This window comes from Trematomus bernacchii, unplaced genomic scaffold (assembly GCF_902827165.1).
Source record: "Trematomus bernacchii unplaced genomic scaffold, fTreBer1.1, whole genome shotgun sequence".
Taxonomy (NCBI): domain Eukaryota; kingdom Metazoa; phylum Chordata; class Actinopteri; order Perciformes; family Nototheniidae; genus Trematomus; species Trematomus bernacchii.
In genome coordinates this window covers 649,381-664,400 of record NW_022987767.1, presented here as the reverse complement: position 1 = coordinate 664,400, position 15,020 = coordinate 649,381, and the positions used below count along the sequence as shown (strand labels likewise).

Below are 15,020 nucleotides of genomic sequence, written 5' to 3'. Positions count from 1 at the left end.
TGACTTACTTTCTGCTATACTCCACGCTATACTCCACTCCCCCTTATGTTTCTGTTCAACGTAGAAAAAAAGCAATCTCGGGTTTCACAACAAATTGGACTTTCATATCAAACTGTAACCAAAGCAGGGGCAACATGACATCACAGCAGATAGTTTTGCAAAAAATAAAACAGTACAATCTTAAGTTTTGTTGATTAAACAAGTATGAAAAGTTCACGTTAGTGTTTATTAAGTTGTATTAGCCCTCAGTAGAATCATTTATACCCATTTGCTATTAATGGTCAATTCCTCAAGTAATATAGAGACAACGTCAACTGTGCCCAAAGTGTTAAAAAATAATGAATATATAGGCACAGTTGTTAAAAACAAAAACATTGAAAAGAATTAAGGTCAGGTACAAATTAAATTATTACCACCAGAAACAATATAAACATTGCAGTTAAATGGTATTTTGGCAAAACAAATGTATGGCTTGATAATATACAGTATATGACCCTTTTTATGTGGTGTCCCACTTTACAGAGATTGATTTATGTATCTGTGGTAAACCAAGGTGTTGCTGGTTGCATAATTAAATATGCAGGATGCTTTCTGGTCGCACACAAAGACCTCCTGCTACATTTCAACCTTCCGCCCTTCGCCCAGGCACTCATAGCTAATGCTGTTTTGCTAGCTACCAATACCACTTACCTGCAACATGAACAGGGAGGACAGGGACTAATTGCATGGACAAATGTTCCCGACTGCGGGGTGTGCAGTTGTCTGGGCCCGGTCCAGGCCCTGTTTATCTCAACCTCTGTTGGCAGTCACACACACACACCACACACACTATGCTCTGATTTAACCAGAGGCAAAGTCCCCGCCAACCCCCACTCTCTCTCATCAAAGATTCATAAAGGCAAGGTTCTCAATGATTTTCTGTCTCTTCCCGTATTCACAGCTTGTTGTCCTCACCCTCCCCGTCTCCTGCCAGTCAGACAGCGGAAGTCAGGCGGAATTACGGCTGAAGTGGCCGCTGGCTTCAGAGTGTATGTGTGTGTGTGTGTGTATATCAGTGTGTGTGTATTTTGGGGTGTGCACTATATGACGTGTTGGTGAATAGAGACACAGGGGTAGGACATGGGCAAGAGGGCAAGGGGACGAATGAACAGTGACATGTTGATGTTGTACTTAAAATGGTTTGAGCCCCCATGCAGGGACAGCAGTTAGGCCCCGCCCCCTCCTCTTCTCCCCTCATGCTCTCCTTCCGCTGTTCTTTGTCTTCCGCCCCAACCCCTGAGCCTGTGCGTCGTGACAGCTTCCACACTGGATCTAAAACGAGCTCATTCAGAGCCCCAGTCACCAGGCCCAGGGCTCACCATCTGTAGCCCTCCGAGTCCTTCCGTGTGTGCATGTGTGTGTGTGTGTGTGTGTGTGTGACTATATAAGAGTGTGTTTACCTCCTTATTTATGTGTGTGTCCGTTTGCATGCAAGTTTACATGCATTGGTGTGTGTGTGTGTGTCTGTGTGTATGTGTGTGTCTGTGAACCCAAACCACCGTGCCTCAGCCTGTTAGTCTTGCTACTTACCAGGCTTAGCCAGATGAGGGCCACTCAGCCCGGATCTAATTCCTTCGACTCTGGCAGCACTTCACTCCTGGCTCGTTTTGCCTCTCAAGTGTGCATCTGTGACCTTGGCTGACATCGAAGGGGGTTAAACTGTGGACTTGGAGATGTGACCACAGCGATTGAGTTGTAAGCTAGTTTTTGGATCAGCGCTATTGCACAGCCATCTGGGCTTCTATGGGGCTCATAAAGAGGTTATCCCTCTCTTACTCCCCACAGCTGACCCTGGATCAGCAGTAGCAGCAGAGGCTTCAGTAAGAAGCATCCTCACTGGGATAGGTAGTGCAGAGCCGGGTTGCATGTGCAGGAAAAAATCATGAAGAGAGGAAACTAATGAAGAGAGTTCTCTGTTGGAACTTCAGTTGTAATCCCTCTGTCTTTATTATGTGAGGCTCTGCTTGTGGCTGCTGTCTTGTTGGTTTTCCTTTGTGGCAGACAAGCTAAGCCTTTGTCCCCTTTTTATTTGAAACTTATTTGACTCCTATCCCTATCAATATGACAACGCCACTATGCACAAAGGGCCCTTAGCCGTAGGTGATGCCGGTATTACGGTTATTGCATTAAGTTTTGATGTTGTCACTTCAAACAGAAAACTAATAAGTACCAGTTAGACCACAAACAGTTTTTCATTCAACACCCACAACAACTTTCAATGAGTGATTTGCACACACACCTACACAAACAGACGCACCAACTCATCTATATTGGCAGGTACATATGTACTCGTATACTGTACACACACCCACACACACCATTAGTGTGCGTTCCATGGCTTGCTGTGTGCACTCTTTGCATCCTGTTTGGTGCAGAGCCTCAGGGCCTGGCCTGGCTGCTCTTCCAAACAAATTGCTGGCTGTTCACAGCGTTTTAAATGCCGAGGCCCTTTAATTACACTATTTACTTAATAGGGTGAAACAAAACTCGTGTTCACGCAGCAGGAGCACCAGGTGATGCAGAAGTTCAAACACCTGGCAGAAAGCACTCCTCTGGCATGGACGCACAGCATACACATGTGTGCGCATGAATGCACGCACACACTCACACAGTTATGTTAAAAATGCTATAGGCTTCTCTCATGCTTTGGATGAGTGGCTTCACTGCGTCTGTTATTTGTTTACTGAAAAGCATTACTCATAAGTTACTAACTAAGTCACTCAATAAGTGTACCCAGCCTGACATGTTCATAATGAGTTCACCCTGTTCTGTAGATAGTATGGGAGTTTTGTTGTTGACGTATTGTGGATGCCAATCTGGGAATGTGAACATCTTCCACTGTTTGCCGCTCCTTTGTTTGTCCAATTAAAAGCCTAACCAAAAAAAACAAACCAACTATAATTGGACCAAAAGTTGAATGTCCTACCAAAAAAACAAACTGTAAATGAGATTGTACCTTGTATATCAAGTATTAAGGATGTTATGTAAGGTCAGTGGGTTATCAAAACCAAAGTGATTGATGACCTGTCAAAAAGAACACCCTGGTTCTCCTTCAGTGCATGCTGGGATGTCAATCTGAGAATTGTAATTACAGTTGTTAAAGTATAAGATGTGGGCTCAGAGGCATTTGCTTCATCTTTTGGCATACACTTAAGCGTCTATTTAAACGTATTAGTCATGCATTCCAAATAACTTCTTTTGTGTTTATTTTATGTGATTCATTAAAACACAAATTACAAAGTGATCCTTAACATGTGATGAAATGTTCAGCTTGTTTTTTGTCATTTGTTTATACAGGAATGTCTTGTCCGTGTAGATGGTCATAGAGCCTACGCCTACACGTGTCCATTTTATGGGATTTAAGATTTATGTAGGGCGTGTTTACTATCATTGGTTTGTTGAGCCTATTATGTGATCTCATCATGACAAGTAAGGTTAACAATGAGGTGACATTTAGTATGAACAAAATATGTATCCAAACAATTACTCATAAAGAGTTGATTGTTTGTTTCCGTGCTGTGTCGCAAGGGAACAGCACATCCAGTGTGCCTCTCTTTCTTTGTAAAGCAATTTAATAAACATGTTTCAGAAACCCAATATCTGTTGTGCAACCGTTTCAAACTTCTATCTCACAGTTTCACTTTACACAAAGTCTTCAGAACTTAACACCACGTCCCCTGGAGCTTGAAGGATGACTTGTAACCAGGCAATTGAAGTTACAATAGACTATAATTAGCTGGGCCAGTTTGACCCCGCCATTGTCAACTGAAGACAGGTGGGAATTATGCCCACGTCGGATCCACCTTATCATGTGACTGGGGTCAGGTATCGTCCAATGACTCGGCTCTATAGCTGTCGAGGCAAGCCTCATCCATCAGCAGCTTTATTGCAGCGTTCAGATGATGCCCACAAGGCACTGACGCTTGGCCAAGAGGGAGGGTGCATGGAGGAAATGGAAGAGGGTTAAAAATGATCGTTTTACAAGAACATGTTTTCACAGCAACGGTGTAACATTGCTCTGGAAAACTAAGAGTTAGTGCTCCCAACGCCACAGTAACCCTCTTCCTGATTCCCTAACAGCAGATTTACAGCCTACGAACGCGGAGCTGTACAAAAGTGCAATCACTCGCAGGCTCGTAACCTCTTTACCCTTAGCCATCAAGTTCTCTTATTGCTCCATTTTGGTTCTCTTGGGCTTTATAAATAAACAGCGTCATCAGGAAAAACTTCAGTGTCTCTTTAGAACAAGCTCTAATTAGTTGTGCGTGTATATTTCATAATGTTTCACTATGGTATTTGGCCACGTGTGGCTGATTTGGGGCGATGATGGAGAGGGTTGTTTTGTTGAGCTAGGCGTCCGTCCCTACTTACTGTTGGCTTTGGGGTGTTACTGGCGGGGCCCTGAGTAAACGTTTGTTTTTGTTTTTTTTTTTCTCACTTTGCCTTCAAGCCAGCTGCTACTGTTGCACTAGTCTGTAGCCTGGCACAGGTGGCCAGTAGGCCAAAAGCCACAGCCTCCCTCATTCCTCCCCAATCAGCCTGGAGGATACACACACACACACACACACACACACACACACACACACACACACACACACACACACACACACACACACACACACACACACACACACACACACACACACACACACACACACACACACACACACACACACACACACACAAAACTTTCCTTCTCGCTCAAACACACACACACAATTCCCCAGCCTTAGGGGGTGATCTGTCTCCCCCCCCCTTGTCGGAAGAGTAAACGGCCAGGAGGGCCCTATCTGTTTGTCCTTTTCCTGCCTCCTTTTTTATTAGAACCTGATTGCATTTGAACAATAGTTGTCTGCTCGTAAATTTTGCGCCTGTGTTGACATTAGGCCACATTCCATCCCATCGCCTGAGGAGGCGAAGGAGCAGGCCGGGGTGTTCGGTAATTTGTTACGCTGTTAAGCACCTAATGGACGTCCACCTGGTTTTTGAGAGCAGTAGCTGTAGTTCAGGGGCTTGCCTCCTTTGCACTTCCAGACTGCCATTGTGTTTTATTGCCTCCAATTATGAAGGCTATTTAGAGGCTACCTAGCTGTGTGTGTGTTTTTCTGTTACATCTGGTTCACCCTGCTCTAGACGGGGCAGCCAGCCAGGCCACATCAAACACTCAGGGTGTGAAGCAGGTGGGCGGGCTGTGCAGATACGACGGGTATTCAGTTTCTGCCGTAGACTACCAACTCCAGTACATGCCATCAATGCAAACTCTGGGCCCTTCTACCCGACTAGCTTGAAATTCGGATAAGGATCCTTATTTGTTTCATGTGGTTTAATGAGCAGCCTAGACTGCAGCTGGCAGGACGGACACCTCCCCGGCCCACCCAAAGGTACCCACGCTCCCTGGCAGAATCATTGTTCCCAGCAGAGTCACGGTGGCACGGGGGCACGTGGGGGAGTGTTAAAAGCACCACTCAGCACCCACCTCTTCTTCTACCCCCCCCCCCTCTTATTGCTAATGCATTTTTGTGTGGTTTCCACAACCATTAATTAAAGGGAGAAGGAGTGCATCAGATGTTAGTTTTATTAGCCTAGACTCCTTAGAGAGAATCAAAATGAAAGGAACATATGTCATGCATTTGATGACGCCCCCCCCCCCCCCCCCCCCTTCTCTGTGTTTCTCTCTCCACAATTGCCCACCTCACATACTCACAAAGTGTACAGTCAGCAGCTGTCTGCAGACACAATAGCGTTTGATTGATCCTGAGGAAACGGTTAAGACGCAGCCCTGCCCACGCTCTCTGGCTGGCTCACATTCTGCACCGCTTTACATGTAACGCTGAATGTGGCAGCGATTGGGATAATGGGAGCAGAGGATGGTGGGTGGGGATCTGAGGCTCTGTTCAGGCTCTAATGAGGACGGCCCTGAGAGTTCACAGGACCTTTGGAGTCTTGGGTGGTGGAGGTTGAGAGCCAAAGCCGAACACTTCACAGGTCGGGCCTTGTTCTTAATGTCTGTTATATTGCCCTCGGCATGACATCACTAATAACTTACACAACACTGTGGAGAGATAAGTATGTAGATAAATGCCTCTCTTTCTCTCCCATTGTATATCTGGATGACATCCTAAGACAGATACGCCCTATCGCCCATATCTTACTCAACATCGCATACATGTAGATACAGAACGTACATGGAAAATGTACTCCTCTCTTCGCTCTCCCTGCGACGTGATTGCATGCCGTACCTTCAGGGGCAGGCTGATTTATGAGACACATGCCTGTTTTTTCATGACTTGTTTGATTGCATTCTCAGCTATCGGGCACTTAGGTTGCCAAACCCATAAAAATTCACACCTGCAAAGGTTTGCTGCAGAGTCAGATGAAGCGTAGGCAGAGCATGAGGAAACAGGTGATCCGAGGTATTTTGCTTCCCCTTGATCAGAACATCTTAAAATCAACATAGGTGATTGATTGATGTTCCGTTTCATTTCACTTTGAAGGGCATGGCACATATTTTCTTGACGATTCTTAATGAACTGTAACAATGTTGCTTTTATCAAATCTTGGTGACACTTCTTTATCTTTTCTTATCTATTTTCTATCTGTCTTGATGTCATTATAAACCAACATATAAGTTGTTACTATCTGCTCATAGCACTCAAAGTTATAAATGCGTGTAAATAGTCATAATGCTTAAAACCAATATTCATATGCAAAGATCATGGTGTCTTATTATTCTTTGCATTATAATCTGTAATGCATTGTAATCACTGTCATATTGCATTATATTTTGATGTAAATTCATCTTAAAATGTCATTGTTTGCTTTAAGAAAAGAAAGTGAAATAACTAAATATAATCTGTTAATTTCTCTTTTTTATTTGCAAAAAACAAGATACAAAATATTACATAAATATGGTACTCTTTCAGGCAAAAGGTTAAGCTTTGAGTTAAACTTTAGTTTTTAAATACTATGTTATATATGAGTTGTAGTCTCTACACAATTGCACTATAAACAGATTTTATTTTATTCTAGACTTAGATTTGATGAAATTCTAATTGACCTCAACGAAAAACCTCAACGTAGGATTGTTTAAGGGCACAATGTTAGTATTTTATAAAAAAAAATAAAAGGACACATTTGATATATTTCCATCAGCGTAGCATGACCCCACCCTTATCCTAAAATGATGTCCTCCTCCTGAGTCGAGCATCCCGAGCTGTCTAGCCACATGTTGTTACAAATGACCTCCTGTAGCATAATGCAATAAGCGTTGTCTCTTATCTGCGTTCTCTGGGTTCTTTTTCACTTGGCCTGACACAATTGTGCATTTATCAGTGTAATTGCAAGAGTTGGAAGCACTGATGTTGTCTATTAGGCGGATTTCCATCCTGTTAAGAGCAGAGGGCCTTTTAATGTATGGCCCTGCTTGAGTGAACTGCTACACAATTACACGGCGGCCAGAGATTGAGTGTGCTGATGATGCTGATGGTTGTGATGCCTGCGATGGTGGTGATGGCACTGATGATATTGGACCACCCTGCACTCTTCTAACAAGCCTTTCAGAGAGAGAGAGTAAGAGTGAAACACCAAAGTGAAACCGAGGTTAATCATTTTATTTACTCGTTTTTCTATCCCTCTCTCTTTCCCTCCTCCTCCCTCTTCCTCTCCTTTTCCTTTCTGTAACCGAGTGATGTGGAGCAGGGGCGGCAAAAATCGATGGCGAGCGCATTACAGTAAAACGTATTGATTAGGAGACCTGCGAGCAGTGTGTTGGTCGCGGAGATGGTGGAATGATGCAATGCTTAAAGGAATTTATCCTTTGACTTTTACATTAACCTTTTATTGACTGCTTTGCCTGTCCATAATTAACACTCACTTTAGCTAAAGTGGTTAGTTTGAGCGCAAAGGGGGCTCCGGCCCTTATTGCAGCGAGGGGCCGTCTGAGCTCGCGCCCCAGCCGCAGTTCAAGTGCACTGTGCTGCATGGAGGGAGAGGCCTCTGTGGAATAGAGGCGATAGAATCCTAGATACCTTTCACATTAGCATACCATTTGAGCGGGGGCCTGCCAGGCTATAAGGTTTCAGGGCAAATTGAAATGAGTGATTGTGTTGCCAATCTCTCTTGACCGAGCGCCAGATGGGATAGTTAGGCCCATATCTGTCTGGGGTTAATCCATTGGAACAGCCTGGACTCACAAACACATTCGCTCCGCCCACAACAAACCTCTTTGTCTTTGACCTTAACTTTAAGGTGGGCTGTTGTGCCATGGGAAAGTCTTTTGGTGAGCCTTGTTTGTATGCCACTGTGGCTTACACTGAATTTCTAGCAGGAGCCCTGGAGAGCTTAAGGCACCTCGCTTGATATTGACTTTTTGTTTGGTTCCATTTTAGCAGTCGAGGGACGCCACTCAGCGAACAGTGGTAAATTGTGTAAAAGTGTGCGCTGAATTACCTACACTATATTATCTTTGATAGTCTCCCAGTCTTGATATCTTTTTATATCTCCCGGTAACCCAGGAGCCTTCGATTTGCAAGCTAATGTGCAAGATCCCCTGTCAGATAAATGCGGCAGCTCTGTTGGTCGGGTTTTTGCCGTATGTAGCCTTTCAGAAGAGTCAGGGCAACAGAAAAGAGGCGAGTGTTTTCTCTCATAGCTCTACGGCATGAATACGTAATCAGACCAAATCAAAGGCCTGGGTTCCCTTGGCCTGTGGTGTCCTCAAGCTGATGTCAGCAGAACCACACAGTGTGTGAGTGTGTGCTGTCTGGGTCAGTTTGCTTTCTCTCTCTCTCTCTTAGACACTCTGTAGATATGTATGCCAGCCATGTCCTCCTCCTCCTCCTCTTTCTCTGAAGTGGCGCTTCCTTTAATTCGCACCCTAAATAAATGATGAGAACATTTAAACACACGGCTCGTCGCAAAGCCCCAAGGTCGCCTAATCGTATTATTTATGAAGTGATGTGCTACATAATGGTACTTAGTGCATGTTAACAGATGCTATTATCAGGCCCTGATCCAGAGCGCAGAAGATATATTGGAACAGTGGATGTTAATGCTGCTCCTCACCACCGTAATGCAGCAGCTCTTTAAAGGGCTAACCGCACCAAAATGCAGCACTTAGGCCGAGAGCCAGTCCAACATTAAGTGGCTCCGGTGAAAATATATAACCACAAATTGTGGCAGCCCCCGGCTGTCCCCTGACAACTTTAACATCCCCTCAGCTCATCCATAACCGGGACCCTCATACCCTTCTCTTCAGCTCTCCGTGTCCTCTTCATCCCCTTCTGTAGTCGCTGGCCACAAGGTGGTGGTGGTCGTGTGTCTGTGTGTATCTCGGGGTTGATTGAGGGTTTTTTAGGGTGTGGGTAAGGTAAACGGATATGATAGGACAGACCCTGTAAAATGACTGATTGGGGAGTATAACTGGCCTTGTGGCTCTGGAAGGAAATGTTCGGCTACCACTCACAAGCACACACACACACATTACACACACACACACATTACACACACAAAGCACAAATGCCATCCTCCTCCTCTCCCTCTTGCACCTCCAGGTCAGGGGTCACTCCCATCTGTCAAGAGGCAGAGGGAGGGCAGATTTACAATGACAGCGGAGAGCAACACCAAGTCACCGCAGTAAATATTTACACTGGTCTGACAAAAGATGTGGCGAAGGTCTGTGGGGGTTCCAAACAGTGTAGAAATTACATCTAACCCCAGATTATTAATCATTATGAAAATCATGCGGCGACATGAAAAGGCTTTATTTCTCACGGCTCTGTCATGATTGCAACAGCAGAGAGTGATGCTCTTGTGAAAGCATCCTGCTGTGTGTGCCTGATGAATGGGGCATTACTCATGATACATGATATCACGGTTCCTCATCAGCTTGATCCTGTTGCTGCCATTTATGGCTCTTGAAACGCATTCCTGACGCATCACTTTCTCCCTGTCTCTCAGCTCCATTTAGCTCACTGGTTAGAATGTTTTGAAGGGAAAAGAAGGAAGTTCAAGGTGCACAAGATCAAACATGTCAATCTCATTAACAATATAAGGGAAAGACAATGACATGTCAAGCATTTCAATGCAATATAAAATATATTCCACTTTCCTTTGTACACACAGACACACTTACCCTCTCATATCCTGGAGGTCCTTATTGAGCCCACTGTTATAAGGTGTCATAAAAAGGAGAGGAAACACACAAGCCGACTGCCTTCTGGACATACACACATTTACCACTGTGTTTAGGCACAGGCGCACACACACACATACACACACACACACACTCACACACAGACACTTACACATACACACATGAATGACTTTACAACTTGACATTTCTGGGGCTGACCCCTTTAAAACTCCCATCAGTTAATACAGAGAGACTCGTAAGAAATATTTCTGTTTATCTTCACCCAGTACAATCCCTTTTTTTTTGGTCAACTATCACTTATTCCTAAGCATTCGAGGTTAAACACAGGGTTTTATTTAAAGTTACAAGTTATAGAAGGCCTTTGTAAGAACGAGAACGCGCACTACATTCTGCTTTCTATAAATAATAACTAAACATAAAACTATAGCAGTCCATAAGCAAAACAAAACGTTACAAAAACTATATAATTATAATTCATTTGAGTTAACTTAAAATAATATGCAATTGGCTCACCAAGCCATAAATAATTACCTTAAAATAAGGTGCCTAAATGGCTCCTACATGAGTGTTCCCCAAATATTTCTAAGAAAAAATCGTAAAATAACTGCGCTGAGCCGTGTGCCCTTCTGATGAGTGTCTCCCAGTTGGTTTTGACGGGAGGGAGGGTTTAATGGGTGCGCTTGTTTCCTGTGTCCTGTCGCCTCAGGTGCCACTCCAGTCTGGCCCAGACGTTACCCCCCGAGGAGGCCCCGGTGGACCGGCCCTTCTGGGGTGTGGATGACCCCAGCATGCCGCTGCCCTTTGATCTGGCTGACATCATCAACAGAGTGGAGTCGCTGCTCTGGAGGTGGGCCCGACATGTTGAAGTGTGGAAATGTGCTTATGTACGCGTTGTAAACATGCATAGCTCATAAAGCATGCATTCATTCACAGGTGGCAACTTGTTTATTCTTTACTCACTCTGAATGTCAAGGTTGTGATTGTTGTTGTTTTTTTTTCATTCCTACATATATTCACTCAGAAAGTTGGATACTAGTGTGACTATTTATAGACCAATGCATGAGTTAAGAGTTGAAGTGTCAATCAGAAAATTGTATAATAACTAATAAATAGTATAGTATGTTGATATTGAGCATGTTAGGATGTGCATGCATAGCAACATATGCCCAACAAATGGCCCAAAGTAAGAGTGAACTAAAACTACTTTCTACAAAGGAAAAGGACAAATATTTTTAATTACTGTGAAGGACAGCCACTTTTAAAGCTTTGGGAGCTGCGCCAAGTCTCTGAAAAAGTGTGTCCTGGTCTTGACAACTTGACGTAGAGAGACACACAACACACACATTTGCGGTCACACCTACTTACATACATTTACACTCTATCAATCCACTCAACAAGTTGTCCCAGACTCCTGTGGTAGAGGTATAGCAATTTAATAGTGTTGGTATTTGGCGTGGCCAATACAATGTCTGTCTTTCTCATGTTAAGCAAGGCAAGTTTGTTTTTGTAGCACCTTTCAACACAAGGCTATTGAAAGAAAACTAACATAAAAAGCATTTAGATTTATTGTTAAATTATAATACCCTTTAGGCCTGCATTAAGTCAATTCCAACACTTGTTGTCACTTAGCAAGCCTTTGATTGGACAGCATAAAAACCCAAAAAGCTTTACAATATATGCTTACAGTTACATCTAAAAGTTAGGAGGCCTCATGTCCAGTCATGACGTTTTTTTTTAAATGACAAAAATATATATAATCATCGCCTCTTTTTTGGTTTTTCCAACAGGATGTGAGGAATGAATAGATGTGAGAAAGTAAAGGAAAACGAGAAAAAAAACACCAGCTTTTTTGGAACGGCCCCAACAACAACTGACGGGAGATACCACTGAAGACACCTCTGTTGTGATTCCACCAAGATTCATTTCCTTTTCATGGGTTCATCTACATCCCCCCACTCCACCCTCGACTACCCTAGTTGACCTCGACATCTGTAGTCAACCCTGAGCTTTTTGATGGCTGGAACGAATCCAGACCACCTCAATAGAACCAGAATAGTGCTTCAGTATCATGCTAACATGCTAACCAAGCTTAGCGACAACCTCCTAGAATCACAGCGGTCTAACGAAACATAAGCGAACCTGCATTTCAGTGTTAGCATACATTGCTTAACTATTTATTATTTCAGTGTATTCTCTTAGTTAATCTCATGTAACCCAGACCTGCTTTTATCAATAGATCGACTCATTCTCAGCTTTAACCGTACAGTACATACATATATGCTTTCTACTTGTCACGCAGTGTTATAATACAGTCTAGAATGGTTAAAAAAAACTCGCATAGTATATCATTCTCCACTTGTGTGTAGTGTAATCCCTTGTATTGTGTTCGGAAATGGAAAGAGCCAGAAGAGACCAAAGAAAGATTATTATAAGAAAGTTATGAATGTCATCGCATAGAGAAAATGAAGAATGTGATGTGTAGTGTTTACAGTGCGATAGTGTGTTCGTACCATATGGAGGCGTGGCAGTGTCTATGTGTGTGTTTGTATGTGTGCATTTAGCCGTGTGAATAGTAGTTGGCCTGTGTGTGTGTGCACGCTCACTCTCACCCACATGTCTACATGAAGGCGAGTGTGTGTGAATGTGATAGTGTGTGTGAGCCTGTAGGCAGCCTGCCAGTTGTTTGTTCTTGAAGATATTCATATGGAGAAACAGAGACTAGCAGCGGGGCCCCTGTGCCTCTGCTCTGATGAAAGGCAGCACTGATAGAATGACCCGGAACACAACCGCCGTTTCTCATAATTACAGCTGTTCAATGGCTTTTAATTACTCTTAAAGTGTGTAGAGCACCACGTTCCCCTGTAATGCTGCAGGCCATCCGAGGGAGCGGGAGAAAGATCCGGCACTTCTGACAAAATCCACTTTCAAAACAGCTAAAAAGGGGTGGAAAAGGGGCCGACGTCAAAGCAGTGTAGCAGCCCTCCTCGTTTGATTCCTTTCTCTATCTAGTTCATGATGAAGTAGAGACGCTGTTTACTATTAAAAATGCAGAATGCACTCCTTTTTTTTACTTCTGAAGTTGTTTCCAAGATGTTAATGGTTGCCAAACGCTGTTCTTCTTGCTTCTTCTTTTGCAGCGCCTCTTGTTTGTTGTTGTCAGAGAGATTTGTTTGTAGATCGGCAGTAGCGTTGACTTGTTTGAATCACTCTGTGCTCCCGCGCCACAGCTTGTCTGTCTGAAGCAATAGGAATGGCAGTAAATAAAAAAAACTGTGTTTTATCCAAACACCTGCGTCCTTCTGTTCTTTCTGTGCTACTGTCCATTCTTTTTTTTAACTTATGACAGGTAAAAAAGGATTATTCATACTGTGTTTGTGTGTTTTATTTTGGTGTTGATTGGTTTTATTTATCTGAATATTTTTGGACTCATACTTAGTCGAGCCATGAAACCATGTGTCTAATCTTTCTTCCTCTGAAGATAAGTTATTGTTCTCTGAAGTAGCCTCTCCCTAAATGCTTTCTTCCTCAAGATAAAGAGGACAGCAGTGGACAAAGATCCCTTTTCAGTGGTGTAACTCACAGGCAGCAAAATTAGCTCAAGTATATCCACAGCAGACCAAGGTCAAACACTGTTTACATGCACAGTAGGCCTATAAATAATTTCTAATATTTGAATGAATTTGCTGTGAGTGCCCGAAGGGTCAGGTTTATTGTATCAGGACAATTTACAGTTCCAGTGTCACACACAGGAATGTGTCCAGAACTTATATACACATAAATACATCCCTGTTAATTTCCCAGGGGGCAAACAATGATTGGTTTTCCAAGGAGGTTAAACATAAGCAAATAAATGTGAGAAAAGCGTATTTGACTATCACTAACCTTGCGCTGCTTTCGTTTAACATGCTGTCACATCTCCACAAGTTCCAGGGCAGACCTTCCATTGCTTACTAATAGAAACAATTTCCATCCAATTGAAATCTAGTTTGAATGCAACCATCTTAAATCATACAACTATGCAATTTAGACCAAATATGGTAATCATCAACAGTGCTGCATCATTCAAGGATTTGTCTTGAATTAGTTGGGTCAGTTCCTGTTTGTGTTTAGTTAGCTGCATGACACCAGGGCGGAAGTGTTTCTCTGTCACTCTATGCCTTTGGTCAAAACATTTGTACTGAAAGTCATGGTCGCCAGAGGATAAATCATCATGATTTAGCTGAATCCCTGGCTGTTCTTAGCTAGATTCAAATGTTTTGGTTTTATGTGAAGTTCCTCAACAACCATAGGAAAGATTTGTCAAAGTATTTGGTACACACAATCATGTCCCTCACAGAATGCATTGGAAGAACTTGGTGATCCCTTTTCCTCTAGCGCTATCTAAACAACATTTTAATTTGGGTGCTACTTAGAAAATGTTGCCATGCTAACACGGCAAATGTTGTAAGTGTGTTAGCATGCTGATGCTAGCATTTAAGTATCAAGTATAGCTGCTAGCATGGCTGTAGACTACGTGTCTGTTTCAGTGGCGAGCCGTCAGGGCCCTCTAGGCCCTCTGTGAGGGCCTAAGATATTCCAAAAAATAATATTTAAAAACATTAAAAAAATATATATTTTTTTAATATTATTAATATTGTTTTGATATTCCGCTGAAGTATACGCTGTGACGTAATAACGTCTTTTTTTCGAGGGAAGGGGTGGGGGTCAGAGGGCCTAGGTATAAAGCTCACCGCTCGCCACTGGTCTGTTTATTACATTTGCTATGTGCATCTGCTATACTCAACAAGGAAGTATTTGCATCAGGTTTGTTTGTTTTTTCTCCAGCCTT

The 15,020-nt window shown here is 43.2% G+C and overlaps 1 protein-coding gene across 1 annotated transcript in view; it reads left to right on the top strand.

The window, feature by feature from the left end:
• The window catches only part of fto (FTO alpha-ketoglutarate dependent dioxygenase), a 123,306-nt gene extending 109,828 nt beyond the window's left edge, over nt 1–13,478 (top strand). Inside the window, exons 9-10 of the mRNA XM_034148436.1 lie at nt 10,899–11,039; nt 11,980–13,478. Coding sequence (XP_034004327.1) covers nt 10,899–11,039; nt 11,980–11,986 — 148 coding nt within the window. The 3' untranslated portion in view covers nt 11,987–13,478. The remainder of the gene's footprint in view (nt 1–10,898; nt 11,040–11,979) is intronic.
• Nucleotides 13,479–15,020: the final 1,542 nt, after the last annotated feature.